The sequence below is a fragment of the Heptranchias perlo genome, chromosome 19 (assembly GCF_035084215.1).
Source record: "Heptranchias perlo isolate sHepPer1 chromosome 19, sHepPer1.hap1, whole genome shotgun sequence".
Lineage (NCBI taxonomy): Eukaryota > Metazoa > Chordata > Chondrichthyes > Hexanchiformes > Hexanchidae > Heptranchias > Heptranchias perlo.
Window position 1 is genome coordinate 19,089,569 of NC_090343.1, and position 18,715 is coordinate 19,108,283.

Genomic DNA, 18,715 nt, shown 5'->3' on the forward strand with positions numbered 1-18,715 from the left:
GTGCACTGCTGCTCAGAGAGGTCCGGGGATCTGCGCCTCGGTCTGTGGACCCTGTGGCGAGGGTAGTGCCCTCTGCGACACGTCTCTCTCTGCGGTAGCCCTCCCTCCTGCTGTACAGGTGGATGTGTCACAGCACTGTGTTGTGGAGCTCCACGTGTCAGAGGTGGACGGGGTGGATGGCGAGGCTGGCGATGTTGTGCGCCCTCCGAGGAGGTCATGACTGCAGCTACGGCGGCCCCCATCCGCAATATGTACATCTGAGGGGGTCCGCAAGGTAGGTACATGTCTCCGGACCCCGGGGTGAGTGTGCAGGTTGGTGACTTTGACCATCAGGAGGGGGGTGGTGGAGGCCACACTTTGTCCCAAGTGACAGAGCGGCCTCCTGCAATGGGTGAGGGTCTCCACCCCCCCCCCACCCACCTGTCAAATGGACCTTTGCAGCTGCCACAGGCTGACGGCTGCAACACGTCCAGTTCAACTAGGACTGTTTCCCCCAGTGTGTGAAATAGTCCCATGTTTCTCCAAAATCACACACAGTCCCTTAATCAGGTCAGTTAATGACCTGAACAAGCAAAATAAATACACTCAAGTGGCATCCCGCTGGCTTTAATTGCCTGCAGGATTCCCACCAGTGGGGGCTGCGCACGCACCCCCGCACGTCATCGGGGAACCCGGAAGTGGGCGGGATCGTGGCGCGATCCGGTCACGTGCCTGGATATCGGGATTTTCGGGGCCCCCCCGCTGGAAACGCACACGAAACCCGCTGGTAAAATCGAGCCCAATGTTTAGGGTGGTGGATGGGGTGACAATCAAGTGAGCTGCTTTGTCCTGGTTGATGTCGAGCTTCTTGAGTGTTGTTGGAGCTGCACTCATCCAGGCAAGTGGAGAGTTTTCCATCACACTCCTGACTTGTGCCTTGTGGAAAGGCTTTAGGGAGTCAGGAGGTGAGTCACTCGCCGCAGAATACCCAGCCTCTGACCTGCTCTTGTAGCCAAAGTATTTATGTGGCTGGTCCAGATATGTTTCTGGTCAATGGTGACCCCCAGAATGTTGATGGTGGGGTGTTCGGTGATGGTAATGCCGTTGAGTGTCAAGGGGAGGTGATTAGACTCTCATTTGTTGGAGATGGTCATTGCCTGGCACTTGTCTGGCGCAAATGTTACTTGCCACTTATCAGCCCAAGCCTGAATATTGTCCAGGTCTTGCTGCATGCGGGCTCGGACTGCTATGTTCATAAAGTAAATGTAGTTCTTCTTTAACTTGGACACTGCTACTGTCGTTACCATTGGTTGATTAGTTTTGTTGATTTCCTTTTAAAGGTGAAATGTCATTCCGTCGTCCTTTATTTATTTCTGTTGATACTTGAGAGGAGCCAGGAGAAACGAAGCACCCAGAGCCTATTGGGCAAGAGGATGAACAAATATTCTCCTGCTGCTAAATCTCCCTTTGCTGGAGAGTGAAACTCCCTGCCTAAAGCACTTCATCATACAACTTGCCCTCTGTGGTCAATTTTAATTTGTTTCACCTGGCGTTAACGGAGTGGTAACTGTCTTAAAATGGGGTCGGTAGCCTTACCGCCTTGTTAACCCCAACGATGCGGCCAGCGGCATTTTGAAAGGCGCCCAAAGTGCCTGCGTTTCTGTTTCAGGTGGTTGGCCTACTTCAATTCCTAGGACTCTGTTTGCCATTTTCAGCTGGAAATGGTCGAAGCGTGCCCCGTGCATGCTCCAATTATTTCCATGGGTGATAAAGTCAATGAGGCCCAGGCAAGGTGAGTGTGAAATTCTTTTTGTAGAGCCCAGAGGAGCAGAGGTGCGACTCAACCCCCTTTCCCCACACTCCAGCACTTATCTTGATGGCAGCCGAAGCCGTCCAATGTAAATGAGGGTGGTGCCTCAAAATTGCAGCTGTCTCTTCACTGCAGGTATGGGTGACCTCCATGGGTTGGTCACTCAAAATTCAAAATTGACTCCCCTGTCTTTAAAAGCCTCCTCAAAATGTGTCTTGCTTTCAGTCAGTTCTCTTAATTCTCCTGATACCACTTGGTTCACTGTGAAGCACCTTAAGGTGTTTTATTACGATTAAAGGTGCTTTAAAGATGCAATTCTTTGAATTCTCCATTTGTTGACCTGTATTGGATCATCACTCTTCCCCATTACCTAAATAGATTTCTACAATTTAGTCTGATGGACCAGTTTTCTTCTATTCCTACAGAAAATGTGTATTAAAAATGAATGATCCTCAACAGCTAAATTATTTATAATACGTAATACCTCTGAGATTTTATTTTAATTGAACTTACAGTCTCCTTTAGACCTTCACTTGGACAAAGGGAAAGGCAAGCAAGACACAAGATGAAAATTGGTTTCTGTTTGTCTTGTCCACAGTTGTAATTATCTTGTTTTTCCACTGCACTTTATCGTCTGTGGAGCATTGAGACCTGTCCAAAATTAATTTTGTACTTTTTTTTTCATTCGTTCATGGGATGTGGGCGTCGCTGGCGAGGCCAGCATTTATTGCCCATCCCTAATTGCCCTTGAGAAGGTGGTGGTGAGCCGCCTTCTTGAACTGTTGCAGTCCGTGTGGTGAAGGTTCTCCCACAGTGCTGTTAGGAAGGGAGTTCCAGGATTTTGACCCAGCGACGATGAAGGAACGGCGATAAATTTCGAAGTCGGGATGGTGTGTGACTTGGAGGGGAACGTGCAGGTGGTGTTGTTCCCATGTGCCTGCTGCTCTTGTCCTTCAAGATGGTAGAGGTCACGGGTTTGGGAGGTGCTGTTGAAGAAGCCTAGGCGAGTTGCTGCAGTGCATCCTGTGGATGGTACACACTGCAGCCACTGTGCGCCGATGGTGCAAAAACTTTCAAGTCACAGCCTAACTTTGTGACAATTCTTTTATTGGGGTATCTAAACTTGCACGAATAGCAACACGGTTGTGAGTACTCTGTACAGTGAACAGTATTGAAGATTGGATTTTTTTTGTTGCAGGTTTAGCCAAAAAAGAAAAATGGAAATGTCACTTAACTCCTTTTAGAGGAGAATGTTAATTAGCCTAATCACTCAGCAGTTTTCCAAATCATTTCCTAACTATACTTACAATGCTGTGGCTGGAATTCAATGTCAGTGTGAGGTGATGCATTTTGGTAAAAGAAAATGACAGCAGTAATCATGCTCTGTGTGGAAGTAGGCATGGTGCTGTGAAAGAGCAGAGGCAATCGGGGTTACTGGTTCACAGAATTTTAAAGGCCGCACCCAGGTTGATAAGGCTATTAAAAAAAGGCTAATGGAATTCTATGTTTTATCACAAAAGGTTTCGAATATAAAAGCCAAGAGGAAATGAGGAGCCTTTATAAAATCTTAATAAGCCCTCAGTCAGAGTATTGTGTGCAATATTGGGCTCCAAATAATAAGAAGGTTATGGAGGCTTCAGAGAGGGTACAAGACAGATTCACTAGGATGATGCTTGGTATCAGAAAATAAAAATATGAAGAAGGACTTGAAAAATTGTTTTTTTTTAAGTTAGAACAATGCAGATTATAGAGTGATTTGATAGAAGTGTTTAAAATTATAAAAGGATGAGACAAACTGGATAGAAGCAGAATGTTTCGAGTAGTAGAGGGGTTTATATAAAAGATTAAATGCAAGAGATTTAGAACCGAGGGCAGGTGAAACATCTTTACACAAAGGGTTGTAAGGCTGTGGAATTCATTTCAAGGGTTAGTGGTTGAGGCAGAAAAAAATGTCAACATTCATGATTAAATTGGATAAGTGGATGAAGGAAAAGGAGTTGTAAGGACATGGGAACAGGGTGGCTAAATGTGATTAGATCTATTTGCTCACATGGAGGGTAAATGTCGACAGGGACTGGTTGAGTCAAATGGCCAGTTTCCGTGTTGTAACTTCTTGTAACTTGTATTTCTGTGGTCTCCCACTGGAAAAGTAGAGCAGGGGTCCAGCCATCTCATCGAAAGTGCAATCACAAGTATTTTTGTCAAATATAAATACCTAGCCTTCACTTTCTGTTGCAACTACTCCCATTCTATGTTTCCAATGCTGGCCTCCCACTGCACTGTATCCAATGCACTACGACAACATGAAAGGAAGGCTACTCTACAGTGGGGCTCAATCTGAACTCGTCCCCATCAAAACTGGAGCAAGACAAGGATGCGTCATTGCACCTGTCTTTTTTCCTATTTTCCTCGCGGCTTTTCTATCTCAAGCTTCTGTCAATCTATCCTGTGGCGTAGTAATCAAGTACCGACTAGATGGATAGCTTTTCAATCTAAGGAGCTAATAGGCAAAGACAAAACTTCTCACCACCATCACCATCAATCTTACATATGCTGACGACTGTACAATTGGGGCTCATTCTGCCAGCGATTTTCAAGCAATCCTGGACAGTTTTTTTTGAAGCCTACAATCTATTCAGACTCTCTATTAATGTTTCCAAAACTAAAGTGCTTTATCAACCTGCATCCCACATCAATAACCATCAATGGAATGATTCTAGAGAATGTAGACTATTTTGTACTTTGTCCAGTGCCCCATCTCTCACTGCACTTTATCCAGAGACCCGTCTCCCAATGCACTTTATCCAGTGCCCTATTTCTCACTTCACTTATCCAGTGCCCCATTTCTCACTCCACTTTATTCAGTCCTGTCTCTTACTGAATTTTATTCAATGTTATTTTCTTTGCCTGAAAGCAGAGGAATCATCTTATATAGCAGTTACTTCATAAGCAAGTGCATAAGGTAACACAGTTAGATTCACAATGCACCTTCTTCTGTTGTTCCAAAACAGCATGCCTGACTGCAACCTCAGAAGAGTATATTTTCCATTTCCCACATGGTTTCTCTGAGATTGCCACTTCAGTGCCTAATTAAGGACAGTTTTGTGCTCTTGGCTGATGCCACGGCCACAGGGAACTGGATTGCCACTATCCAATCTCAGGTCATCAGTCTGGGCTAGATTCAAACTTATGACCCAAAGTTGAAAGACTAGTATGCTAATTTAGTGCACCACTGAGTTCCCAATGTCATACATTTTCTTTTTTTCCCTGTGTTCCATAGCCTCTCAGGGCACACTCTGGCTGATAGAATAGTATTGATCAAGAATAGCTCTGCATCTTCCAACAATGGTAGGGCAGCAGCTTTCTATAATGGCAGCAATGAATCGGGTATGAAAGAGAATATTTGGCTATAATAGTACAGCATTCAGCTGTCCCATTATTTTGAGAAGCACTTACATTGTGCTCAAAAGAAAAATCATGAAGAATGCTTTGAACTTAGAATATTGTGTGATTTAGGGGAAATAAAAAATTACTGCAGGTGTTGCTGTGATGCAGTGAGATTTCTTCATATGCTGCAAAATAACCCTAAAGCTCACTGAAAATTGTTATTAATGTACAGTGCCTATACCATTTCCACATCATTCTGTATTCTGAGACGTACATAGACACTGAGCAAGCAGTTGCCTTACATTTCCTTAGCCCAAACCTAACATTGTAATTCCCCATCAAAATCAGTATTCTGAAGCATTATTATGAACCACCAAAATGTTAACTGAATGAAAGAAAATCAGTATTAATGGATATGTTAAATCTAAACAGCATAGCTGATAGGATTAAGAGTATATATACATATAATGTAATTTGGAGATGCTGTGGCAGCTTTGATTAATTTGTCATTGTAGCTTTTGCACAAATCATTTCAATCCAGGCGCTTTTCAGCATCTAGTCACTTAAAGCAATGATATTTTGAACTTGTATGACACATTTTGATTTATTAAATTTGTATGTGTGATAATATTTTCCAGAAACTATGCACCAATATCTTCAAACAGTGTAGTGAGAAATGTCACCGGGCATGTAGGTACATTTGCCACTGTAATATCCTAACTTTTTTTTATTCATTCATGGGATGTGGGCATCGCTGGCAAGGCCAGCATTTATTGCCCTTGAGAAGGTGGTGGTGAGCTGCCTTCATGAACCGCTGCAATCCGTGTGGTGAAGGTTCTCCCACAGTGCTGTTAGGAAGGGAGTTCCAGGATTTTGACCCAGCGACGATGAAGGAACGGCGATATATTTCCAAGTCGAGATGGTGTGTGACTTGGAGGGGAACGTGCTCCAAGTTGTGGTGGTGTTGTTCCCATGTGCCTACTGCCCTTGTCCTTCTAGATGGTAGAGGTCTTAGGTTTGGGAGGTGCTGTCGAAGAAGCCTTGGCGAGTTGCTGCAGTGCATCCTGTGGATGGTACACACTGCAGCCACTGTGCGCCGGTAGTGGAGGGAGGGAATGTTTAGGGTGGTGGATGGGGTGCCAATCAAGCAGGCTGCTTTGCCCTGGATGGTGTCAAGCTTCTTGAGTGTTGTTGGAGCTGCACTCATCCAGGCAAGTGGAGAGTATTCCATTACACTCCTGACTTTTGCCTTGTAGATGGTGGAAAGGCTTTGGGGAGTTAGAAGGTGCGTCACTCGCTGCAGAATACCTCTGACCTGCTCTTGTAGCTGCAGTATATATGTGGCTGGTCCAGTTAAGTTTCTGGTCAAAGGTGACCCCCAGGATGTTGATGGTGGGGGATTCGGCGATGGTAATGCCATTGAATGTCAAGGGGAGGTGGTTAGATTCTGTCTTGTTGGAGATGGTCATTGCCTGGTGCAAATGTGGGTTTGTTTTGCTTTTGCCTTTCAAAAATAAAACTACAAAACTAGACGAAACATTTTAGTCAATGCATAGGAAAAGACAGTAATATAATCATATTTCACTTGCAATAGGGACCATGTTTTTTAACTTTGTGATCTTTCTCTTGAGTAAAACCAAATGCAGATTACATTGATATCATTGTAAGATTACATTGTAAGGTCCCGTAAAGGGCTCTGCACTGATGCTTTAGAAATAAATTAATTTTAATTTAAAATAAGCTGAGTCACTTCAGTTTGGCTGGTACCTTGTCTGTTAGGGCAGCTGTCATTTGAGAATTATGCAACAGCTTTATACCAAAATAAAACAATTCATTGCACTCTTGGACCGAATAACAAAATTCAATTGGCTGAAAAGGCATCAATGGGTAATTCTCTGACTTTGTGCCCTGTGAGGGGAGCCTTGCTTGCTGAAAGCGTCTATTGGAGATTCCAGAGTCCACAATTCCCTGGAGGATTGTGCATTTCATTGAAATGGGAAAGGTTCCCCAGCGGAAGCAAAGGTCAGAAATTACCTCTAGAATGTTTGAAATATTTTTCACCGTTGCCATCTAATTGGCCTTGATTGAATCTGTGTTCAGTATGTTAGTGAGCAATACACTGTTGCTTGCTGTCATCACAACGAAAAGGGCAAATGTAATTCAAAGTGCAACATGTGACAAACCTGATTAATTTAATGGCAAACTCAATGGGGGTAATTTTAACACCCCTCCCTCCCCCAGCCATGATGGGCGGGAGAGGGTCGGGGTGGTGGGTTAAAAATTTTAAAACGGGTAACCTGACCCCAACCCACCGCATACCCGCCTCCCGCCATTTGCGTATTGCATGTTGCGTGTCAAGGCTCAGGAAACCTGGCAGCAAAAGGGAGGCGGGAGCAGCTGGATCAAGCATCTAAGTGCTTTTTACAGCATTGCTTTTGGGTTGGGAAGAGCAGGAATGCTCCCCCGGCCCCTCAAGCAAATCTTCTGCCATGATTGGCCAACCCCCCACCCCTCCTAACCTGCGATCCCGAGCTTTCCCCCCTCCCTCCTGCTTGCCGGCCCGACACCGCCCCCCCCCCCCCCATTTCTGCCCCGCGATATCTCTCTCCCTCCATCCTCCTGATTGCCGATCCAACTGCAACACCCACACCCCCCCCACAACCCTCCACCAGGCCCCACTCTTTCCGGGTTGCAGGGGACCGTCCCCAATGGTCCCCGCCTGCGGCCTTCTGCCGTTGGGTTTCCCACCTGGCAGCCAGCCAGCCTAACAGTCTGACCAGCTGCCAGGCCGGAAACGGAGTAAAAAAAAAGATAATGAGGTCCTGTCGTTAAATTTGGCAGGACCTCTACTTTCCCATAATTTCCAGGATACCTCCTGCAAACACGCTCCCTCCCGGCCTCCCCATAAATGTCGGGGCCAATAATTGCCTTCCATTCATTTCTCACCCAAGTGTCAACCCATGGTGCCTTTCTTCTAAGAAGGTTTCCTAACTCGACTAATCCTATGATGTGTTTCCCCATTGGGCTCCCTTTTAGTCGCCGGGAACAAGCTTAACTAATGACTTCCAATTTCTGACCCAGGGAAATGGTTTGGGGCGGCAGGTGGAAGTCCTGCTCTCACATTTATTTAGTAACTAATCTGCCAAAGAGGAAAATCCAATCCTTTTCATCTTAAAGTCCATGGGATTAAAAGGACAATGGCAGCATGGATACAAAATTGGCCATGGAACAGGAAGCAGTATGTAGTGGTGAACGGTTGTTTTTCATACTGGAGGGAGGTATATAGTGGTGTTCCCCAGGGGTCAGTATTACAACCACTGCTCTTTTTGATATATATTAATGACCTGGACTTGGGTGTGCAAGGCATAATTTCAAAGTTTGCAGATGACACAAAACTCAGAAATGTAGTAAACAATGAGGAGGAAAGTAACAGACTTCAGGATGACGTGGACAGACTGGTTAAATGGGCAGACACATAGCAAATGAAATTTAATGCAGAGAAGTGTGAAGTGAGATATTTTGGTAGGAAGAATGAGGAGAGGCAATATAAACTAAATGGTACAATTTTAAAGTGGGTGCAGGAACAGAGTGACCTAGGGGTGTATATACACAAATCTTTGAAGTTGGCAGGAAAAGTTGAGAAGGCTGCTAAAAAAAGCATTTGGGATCTTGGGCTTTATTAATAGAGGCATAGAGTACAAAAGCAAGGGAGTTATGCTAAACCTTTATGAAACACTGGTTAGGCCTCAGCTGAAGGGTGCAGAAGAGATTTACTGGATTGCTACCAGGGACGAGGAACTTCAGTTATTTGGAGAGACTGGAGAAGCTGGGGTTGTTCTCCTTAGAGCAGAGATGGTTAAGAGGAGATTTAATAGACTTGTTCAAAATCATGAAAGGTTTTGATAGAGTAATTGAGGAGAAAGTGTTTCCAGTGGCAGAAGGGTCGGTAACCAGAGGTCACAGATTTAAGGTGATTGGCAAAAGAACCAGAGGCGATATGAGGGAAAAGAAATTTATGCAACGAGTTGTTGTGATTAGGAATGCACAACCTGAAAGGGTGGTGGAAGCAGATTCAATGGTAACTATGAACAGGGAATTGGATAAATGCTTGAAGGGAAAAAATTTACAGGGCTATAAGGAAAGAGCAGGAGAGTGGGAATAATTGGATAGCTCTACCAAAGTGCAAGCACAGGCACGATGAGCCGAATGGCCTCCTTCTGTGCTGTATCATTCTATGCTTCCATGATCGTGAGTGCAAAAGAGAAGGCTGAAGCGTTTGCAACCATCTTCAGCTAGAATTGCTGAGTGGATGATCCATCTCGACCTCCTCCCGACATCCCCACCATCACAGAAGCCAGTCTTCAGCCAAATCGATTCACTCCACGTGATATCAAGAAACGGCTGAGTGCACTGGATACAGCAAAAGCTATGGGCCCCGACAACATCCTGGCTGCAGTGCTGAAAACTTGTGCTCCAGAACTAGCCACACTTCTAGCCAAACTCTTCCAGTATAGCTACAACACTAGCATCTACGCGACAATGTGGAAAATTGCCCAGGTATGTCCTGTCCACAAAAAGCAGGACAAATCCAATCGGGCCAATTACCGCCCCATCAGTCTACTCTCAATCATCAGCAAAGTGATGGAAGGTGTCGTCGATAGTGCTATCAAACGGCACTTACTCACCAATAACCTGCTCACCGATGCTCAGTTTGGGTTCCGCCAGGACCACTCAGCTCCAGACCTCATTACAGCCTTGGTCCAAACACGGACAGAAGAGCTGAATTCCAGAGGTGAGGTGAGAGTGACTGCCCTTGACATCAAGGCAGCATTTGACCGAGTGTGGTACCAAGGAGCCCTAGTAAAATTGAAGTCAATGGGAATCAGGAGGAAAACTATCCAGTGGCTGGAGTTATACCTAGCACAAAGGTAGTGGTTGTTGGAGGCCAATCATCTCAGCCCCAGGATATTGCTTCAGGAGTTCCACAGGGCAGTGTCCTAGGCCCAACCATCTTCAGCTGCTTTCATCAATGACCTTCCCTCCATCATAAGGTCAGAAATGGAGATGTTCACTGATGATTGCACAGTGTTCAGTTCCATTCGCAACCCCTCACATAATGAAGCAGTCCATGCCTGCAGGCAGCACGACCTGGACAACATCCAGGCTTGGGCTGACAAGTGACAAGTAACATTCGTGCCAGACAAGTGCCAGGCAATGACCATCTCCAACAAGGGAGAGTCTAACCACCTCCCCTTGACAGTCAGTGGCATTACCATTGCCGAATCCCCCACCATCAACATCCTGGGGGTCACCATTGACCAGAAACTTAACTGGACCAGCCACACACATACTGTGGCTACAAGAGCAGGTCAGAGGCTGGGAATTCTGTGGCGAGTGACTCACCTTCTGACTCCCCAAAGCCTTTCCACCATCTACAAGGCACAAGTCAGGAGTGTGATGGAATACTCTCCACTTGCCTGGATGAGTGCAGCTCCAACATCACTCAAGAAGCTTGACACCATCCAGGCCAAAGCAGCCCACTTGATTGGCACCCCATCCACCACCCTAAACATTCACTCCCTTCACCACCAGCGCACTGTGGCTGCAGTGTGTACCATCCACAGGATGCACTGCAGCAACTCACTAAGGCTTCTCCGACAGCACCTCCCAAACCCACGACCTCTACCACCCAGAAGGACAAGGGCAGCAGGCACACGGGACCAACACCACCTGCACGTTCCCCTCCAAGTCTCACACCATCCCGACTTATATATCACCGTTGCTTCATCGTCGCTGGGTCAAAATCCTGGAAGTCCCTTCCTAACAGCACTGTGGGAGAACTTTCACCACATGAACTGCAGCAGTTCAAGAAGGCGGCTCACCACCACCTTCTCAAGGGCAATTAGGGATCGGCAATAAATGCTGGCCTCGTCAGCAACGCCCACATCCCCTGAACAAATAAAAAAAAACTCAGAGGGAAGTTATTATCTGCAAGCAGGACAAGGGCCATGCTGAGCTGTAATGTTTTCGTAAACAGTGGGCAGCTCCACTCCTGGCAGTGAACCTCACTCGATGGGTGCACAATTTGAGCAATCAGGCGGGAGTGCAGATCAAAGAGAGGGCTAATCTTAGCCCTCTCTTCGATCTGTACTCCCGCCTCGCAAGACTGAATTTGCCTTATTGTATAAATGTTATGAGTTTGTGCTCCTGCTGCAGAGGCTTACTCCACAAAAGAGAAGATTGGACAATTTGGTGCAGAAATCAGGCAGCCTGATCCACGGCCCTCCTGATTTTATAGTCATTAAATCTAATGATAGGAAAATTGAAGGATGACATATCTGATCTGCCCTCCTGTTGAGCGAAGTTACCACCAGGTGCGTTACTCATACAATTTACCGCCATACATCTAGGGCCTGTGGTATATGACAGTATCCAAAGGCTGTAAGATGCACAATTGAACCCATGTTATATAAATGGAGCTCACACATGGTATACTTATGTTGGAGAGCCTGTGGAGAAATTAGAAAACACCTCCATGTCTTCTAGGTCTGTCCTATAGTTTATACATAGTGAAATGTCATTGTGAGGCAGAGTAAATTTGTAATTGGTATCATGGTCAATTTAGATTCACTACACTGCCCCTTAGGGCTTCTGTAGGGCATCCACCTTGATCCTGGAATGGGCTGTTTAATTAACCTTTTGCTTTTCATCATTCATAAAAGCATCCCAGTTGTGTGGTGCTGTTTGAACTCCCCCACAAGGTGTGGATGGCTTCAGATGCTAAATGGCACAATCTGCTTATGTTCATATTCTGTCTCCAGCAAAGTAAGTTTGTAAAAACTTGGTCTCTCCCATACTAGAATATTGTTGGAAGACTGGTTTGAACAAACCTTCCTGTGTCAGTTCAGCCTCAATGATACGTTCTCAGTGAGGCTGGCTGTGGGAATCAAAAGGATAAATGTTTAGGGGTTGGATTTTACCCTAGAACTTGAGGGTGGCCTCTTGGACTAACTTCCCCATATTCCAATTAGTGGTAACCCAATCCAATTTTTTGTGTGTGTGAGGGGGTGCAGAAGTAGCTGGAACCTTACCCCAACATCAGTTATATGACTAAAGGTTTGTTCTTCTGCTGGCTGATGGAATAGAATTTTGGCAAGTGGGTGAAAGGATCCTTTTGGTCTTTCTAATATGTACAACTTTTGTATGTATTTTGAACAGTGTGAGTTTTGCATTAGAGTTTACTGGTGTATTTCCATTGGTTCACATACGTGTACAATTGAAATTGGGGTGTCTTGTTGACAATTATACCAGCCTCAATAGTTCCCATTTTTGTCTCTGCTCTTCTTGATTATCTCTGTATTCCCATTCCAATGCTCTGTTTTGCATCACATTTCTTAATGTTATTTTGTTCACTGTACTTGGTAGGAGCAAGAAATCTGAGCTGAAAACAGAAAATCCAGGAAATACACATGTCTGTCAGCATTTGAACAGAGAAAAAGCAGTTTCATATTTTGGTGCAGATTCTTTGTTGGAATTGGGTCTAAAGTAGGGTCAGCTTCTGAAATGAAAACCTGACTTTTCTTTTTTCAGTTGTTGACAGACCTGCTGTGCATTTTCATAATTTTCTGTTCTTAATTTTTGAAAAATTAGAGGGACGTGTAGCAAATTAGGTTGCATTTTCAAACCAACATGAGTAACACTCAGCAAATGAGTGAAAATTATAACAGATTGGGGGGACCAGTGGGAACCAAGATGAAGACAGTTTGAATCGAATTCCCGCTTCAATGAAGTTACTCTCCAGTGACATGAATTAAGAATTAGCCAATATCAATTGATCCCATTCATGATGAGACAGAAAAGCGGAGTCTGTACAAATTGTGTTCTCCCTGGCTACCTCAGACTAATATTTGAAAGTATAAAATACAGGAAAAAAAGAAGCAAGTACACAGGTATCTCTATAACATTTAAGATAAAGCAGCAATTTGATAGTGTTAATAGCCATCTTGCTATAACATGGAACAGTAATGAAATTTCAAGCAGATGGGCTCTTTAGCTCTCTCTAGATCTTGTGCATTCCACCATATTTTCATTGTGCACTCCAATTCTAGCGGTTACAAGGTTAATGGTTAATCTGATAAAGGTCTCCAAGCTTATGAAGGGTTATGATGAGGTAAATAATGATAGATTGTTTCCACTGGTTGGCAACGCAGCAACAAGAGGTCGCAGATTTCAGGTAATCACAAAACGAATTAAAGGGGAAGTTTAAAAAGATTTCTGTGTACATAATGTGATTAGAATGTGGAATTCTCTGCAACCAAATATCGCTGAAGGAGAGTCCATAAAATGTTTTTAAAAGAGAATTTTAATGCTTGAAAAGGCAAAATATTAAAGGTTTGGGGAACAAGCAGGAGAGGGAAATTAGACTAGGTGGCCCATGAGGAGAAAAGCACAAGCTTAAACTTGATGGGCTGAATGGCTTGCTTTGGCGCTGTAACCTTCGATTGATACATAATATGCGTGCTGTGCTGTTGGATTTGACCAATACAACACAAATATAACACCTTAGGCTTATCAATTTGTCCCAAAACACTTCAAAACAAAGGGCGGAATTTGCATACTAAGCAGAAATTAGGTAAAGAGTCAGGAGAGGAGGATGAAGTTGACATTTAAAAGATTTTGAGGAGTCTTTTGAAGGTAAGAAGAGAGGAGCAAGGAAGATAATTCCAGTGTAAGGCTCTGATGGCTGAGGCCTATGGCTGTGAGGGTGAAGCAGAGGAAAGGGAGGAATGCATACAATGGACAGAGGGTGGAGGAAGGTTTCAGTGGCAGTGGGTAGGGATGCAGGTGAATATAATCCACCTATTTAAATTGTATAATTCCAGTTGAAAATTATTTAGTTTATTACCTCAGATTGTTGATACCAGTGTGATTTCTAAGTAATTGCAATGAAATGTTTGTAAATGATTCTTAATTACCAGCATTTATTCCTATATTTAATCTTTGGAAACCAATTTAATTTGGAGCGTGCCTTAGTGCAAAATGTAATTCATGTCATTACACATACATTAATACAAGAGTAAACAATAAGCATTTATTTTGTTTTCTTATACTCAAGGTCCTATGCAGGAGACAGTTAAAGATTTCTGGAGAATGATATGGCAGGAGAATTCATCCAGTATCGTCATGGTAACTAATCTGGTGGAAGTGGGAAGGGTATGACATGCCTTCTAAATTCATTTTGTATCTATCAATTATGTTTTAGCAAAATTACGACTTCATAAATTGATTTGGGATAATGTTCAATACTTGTTCATTGAAACCATGTATTATGTCGTAGTTTCAGGGTTCCCAAGTTGCACTAATAAATACTTTAATGAATTTTATTGTATGCAATAAATTGTAAAATGAAATTCAAAGAATGTCATTCTGCTCTCTTAGGACAGTAGTCTATTACTTACACAGTTTAGATAATGAAATGTAAGTGCTTTAATTGTAATCTAGTCTGAAATTACTGTATGTTACTATTTTTTGTTATTCGGTCCCCCGAGAAATAATCCAATAATAGCTAAATAGCAAAGTGCAGGGGCTTAATTGATCAACTATGAGGTAGCAACCTAAAGTGAGAAAAAACCTAAACTCTGTCCGCACTTGAGAATGTTTCACTTTAAGATGTAGAGGAGAACCTATTGAAACGTCAAATCCTATAAATTCAGCCACACAGCATCTGTTTCTCAGCTGCTAACCAGCCCACGAAGCCCCCAGTATGGCAGGCAGGAAGTGCGCGTACATTTCCGGAGAGAAATGCACCACCGCTATATTGGTGAAGGAAACAAAATAGACATGCAGGGCCCATGCATGAAACAGGCGATAGGCCCTTTGCATTTGCAAGTAAGGGGCCAGATGCCTTTCTGAGGCCCCCACTCCTGCATTGAAATGAAACCTGAGGCCCAATATCGGGGAAGTCTTGAGCCATTCGGGCAAAGGAAATGGAGAATCGGGTGTGCCCAAATTTCTACCCCAATAGTCTCAGCTGCAATGCAGTTGCATAGTAACTGGTCTTCTCCCACATTACAGAAAGAAATTGCATTCATATGGCATCTTGTCCCATCTCCCGAATATCTCAAAGCACTTCACGGCCAATTAATTAATTTTGAAGCGTAATCACTGTTGTTATGTTCAAAAACACAGCAGCCATTTTTCACCAGCAGGGACCTACAAATGGTTTGCTCTGGGATAAAATAGAACGTCCAGGTCATAGACTTTGCATTATGATTATTATGACTTATAGTCATACACAAATGTCTTCCACTGGTGTAAGATGTTGCTGTCACTCTCCAGGTGAGTAAATCTGTCCCATACAATAGGATGTCCATGCAATTGTAGAGGCTTTCTTTATTATATAGTCTGGCATAAAATCTGCTTCTCATAATTTCCTGCACCTCCCCACCACCCCCACCCTCCCCTTACCTCACCTGTTTTGAAAAAACTGTGTCCTGTGTCAAAGCACCTTAAGATCGGAAGTGAACTGATGCAAACCCTTTCATCAGCTCATTGTGTTCAGTGAAAATGTCTCATTATTGTACTGAAACTATGTTTGATGTTCTCTCCTATTATATGGCTTGGCTGTTTTTCATCTTTGATATAGATTAGAGATAAATGATATTATTTAAGATGTCAAGACATTCTAATCAAACAGTGTCACCATTGTGTGGGAGGAAGCTCACATTTTGTTCCCTATTATGTTTAATTATCTGGCATTCATTTTAATAGCAGCAGAAAAGGTAGAGTTCAACAAAAGCATTAGAGTCAATGGTCTGGTAACTCCAGCAGTAGAGTATTGAATTCTCAGCAAGGAGACAACTTTAAAAGTAACTTTTGAGTAGTACTTTACCGTCACAACTTTCAATGGAAAAGGTTGACTGATTCTGCTCAAACAACTGGATGGAACGTTTCAGGGTTGGTAATGCAGCCTTTGGTAGAGCTACAGTGCATCAGATGCTTGGTCCTCACCTTGACAAGCACTGAGGCCTACTTGCTGGCCGACAATGCATCCAGGATGCTACAGTTTGAATGTGAGGTGCTATCGGTGTTTAATTGTGCACACACACTGCGCAAAGCTCATTAAAGCCCTAAAAGGAGGATATTATTTTATTGAAAAATTCAGGCACGACTTGAAAGGCAGTGCTTGCCAGGGCCGCATTACTGGCCCCTTCAGGACCGTGGGATGCTCCATCTCGAGGTTGTGAAAACTGGCAGGCACTCCTTCTTTCCTGCAGAAGAGTACTTCCTATTAACTGATTAGGAAATGGCATTGGCACCACCCATCACAAAGTCATTACCCTATACGGTGAACTTTACACGCTCTCCACAATTTTCTACTATATATTCCCAGTAAGCAAGGCTCCATACCAGGAGCATGTATTCATAAAGTTGACCCTTTAGTGCACAGAGGAAATCATATCCCGATATCACCTCCAAATTTTTGTGGTGCTACCAAATTGATAGAAATTTGCCTCCTGCAAAATGTAGAGGGAATAATTCTTATTTGTTTTGATGTTATATGTCTGTATGTTGACATGACATGACCTTTCACAATGCAAAACGTAGTTCAATCATTATATGCCTTTGTTTTTGTATGTTATTTGCTTAAGCATGATGTTGTATGTGTATTACATGCCTAAAATTACATCCTATATAATTGCTCTTGGATAAGTCAGTAAACTTCTATTAATGAAAGAGATGTTCATCTGTCGAGTAAAAATTAGAATTATGTATTTGACCCAAATCCTTTGTTTCACCGTTTCCAGCCGCAGAGAATGTTTTCTGTCATGTCCACCTGTCCAGTTAATTCTTCCTTATGATAACTTACATTTCTTATCTTTTCCACAGCGTTTAAATTGTGATTGAATTCATAATTGATGTGATTAACTGGAGTTAAGAACTCTAAAAGCATACTGTGAAGTCAGGCTTAATGCACTGCCTGTTCCTGGACAGATTATTTTCTCTGCAGGGAACAGTAATTGATTTGTGCAGTTGTGTACTGGTTACATCAATAACTGGAACATGCTGTAAAATTTAAATGTTTTCATTTTGGCATATGGCCTTTGAGAAGAACTCCTTTTTATAAATGCAGACCATTTTGGTATATACTATTAACTTGCTTGGTGATTATAGATTGCAACAGCCACTACTTAATACTGTTCATTTATTTTGATTGAGGCAGGTCAGTAGCGATCTATGAAATTGTAGTCAGAATCCTTAATGTGATTGTAACTTGTGGAGCTGTTTTAATGCAGGTCCTACGATGACATGTATTAATAGTCCCATGCTGTGCTCAGATCTGTGAGCCTGAGGTAAAAGGGCAGGGATGGTGTCTGCTTCCTAATCTAACATGCAGGTTTATGCAAACTATCCATAATAAATTGGCATTACTTAATGTGACCGTAATGGTTACCTGTATGGCTGTATTACAAGTTCCAGATTGCTGAATCAGTCCCATTATTTGATGTTATGCCAAGTTTAATGTACACATGGTACAGAGTTACTCTAATACAACTGACACAGTCCAGATAAGATAGGATGGAATTAGGCTTCCCCGCTCCCCAGCAAAGTTCTAATTGTGAATTCATTATAGGGTTCTTTGTAATCCAAGATTGAATGAAAAGGAATAACTTTATTAAAATGTAATAACAACTTTATATATGACAGTATACAGCAGATCAACCTCTATTGTAGGCAACATGTTCCAAAATACCGGATGTGCGTTTCCCACCAAAGTGCAAACTCAAAAAATTACCCTTGCCACTTGGTGTAAATCCAGAGTTAGATGGGCCTTGATGGATTGGGTGAGGTCAGCTGGTCACTCTTGGTGATCTGCACACTCAAACTGATATGTAGCATTGAAACTGAAACAATCTGGAGGTATCAAAGCAACTCCACCCACTGGATAGATCTATTGACAAATTATCACTAGGTATTACAAGTAAACTATATTTTCCTGAAAATGTATCCAAGACTGGGCATTGGAAAAGGTAAAACTGCAGATTTTGCAGAAGGGTTAGTTGGACAGTAATTGTGATCACTTAGGTCAGGTAAACCCAACAGCTTTTAAATGCACACTGCTCCAGACTGTGAGTAACTATATTTAGTTAGGAGGCCGATCCTACAGTCAGTTGCACTCAGCATTAACCCTATTGAGAGCCAATTATTTCTATTCTCTGAAAACCAAGCCATTAGCTACTTATGTCTGAATTACAACTGGAATAGGTATAAAAGAGTAATACAATGATATAGTACAGAAACAGAACATCCAGTTCAGCACATTCAGCCATTGTTTTTCTCCACATGAGCCACCTACTCTAATCCTACTCTCCTACTTGCTTCCTATACGGTCAATATTTCTCTTTTTCAAGAAACTAATTCCTTTTTAAAATAATCTATGGCTTCTTCTTCAACAGCACTTTGTAGCAGAGAATACCACATTCTAATCACCCTCTATGTAAAGATTTTTTTCTAACCTCTTGTTTGCTTGTGCCATCT

At 43.0% G+C, this 18,715-nt stretch overlaps 1 protein-coding gene across 1 annotated transcript in view; it reads left to right on the top strand.

Moving 5' to 3' along the window:
- Positions 1-18,715, top strand: part of ptprt (protein tyrosine phosphatase receptor type T) — a 721,453-nt gene that overhangs the window by 664,861 nt on the left and 37,877 nt on the right. The window contains exon 24 of the mRNA XM_068000862.1: positions 14,292-14,389. Coding sequence (XP_067856963.1) covers positions 14,292-14,389 — 98 coding nt within the window. The remainder of the gene's footprint in view (positions 1-14,291; positions 14,390-18,715) is intronic.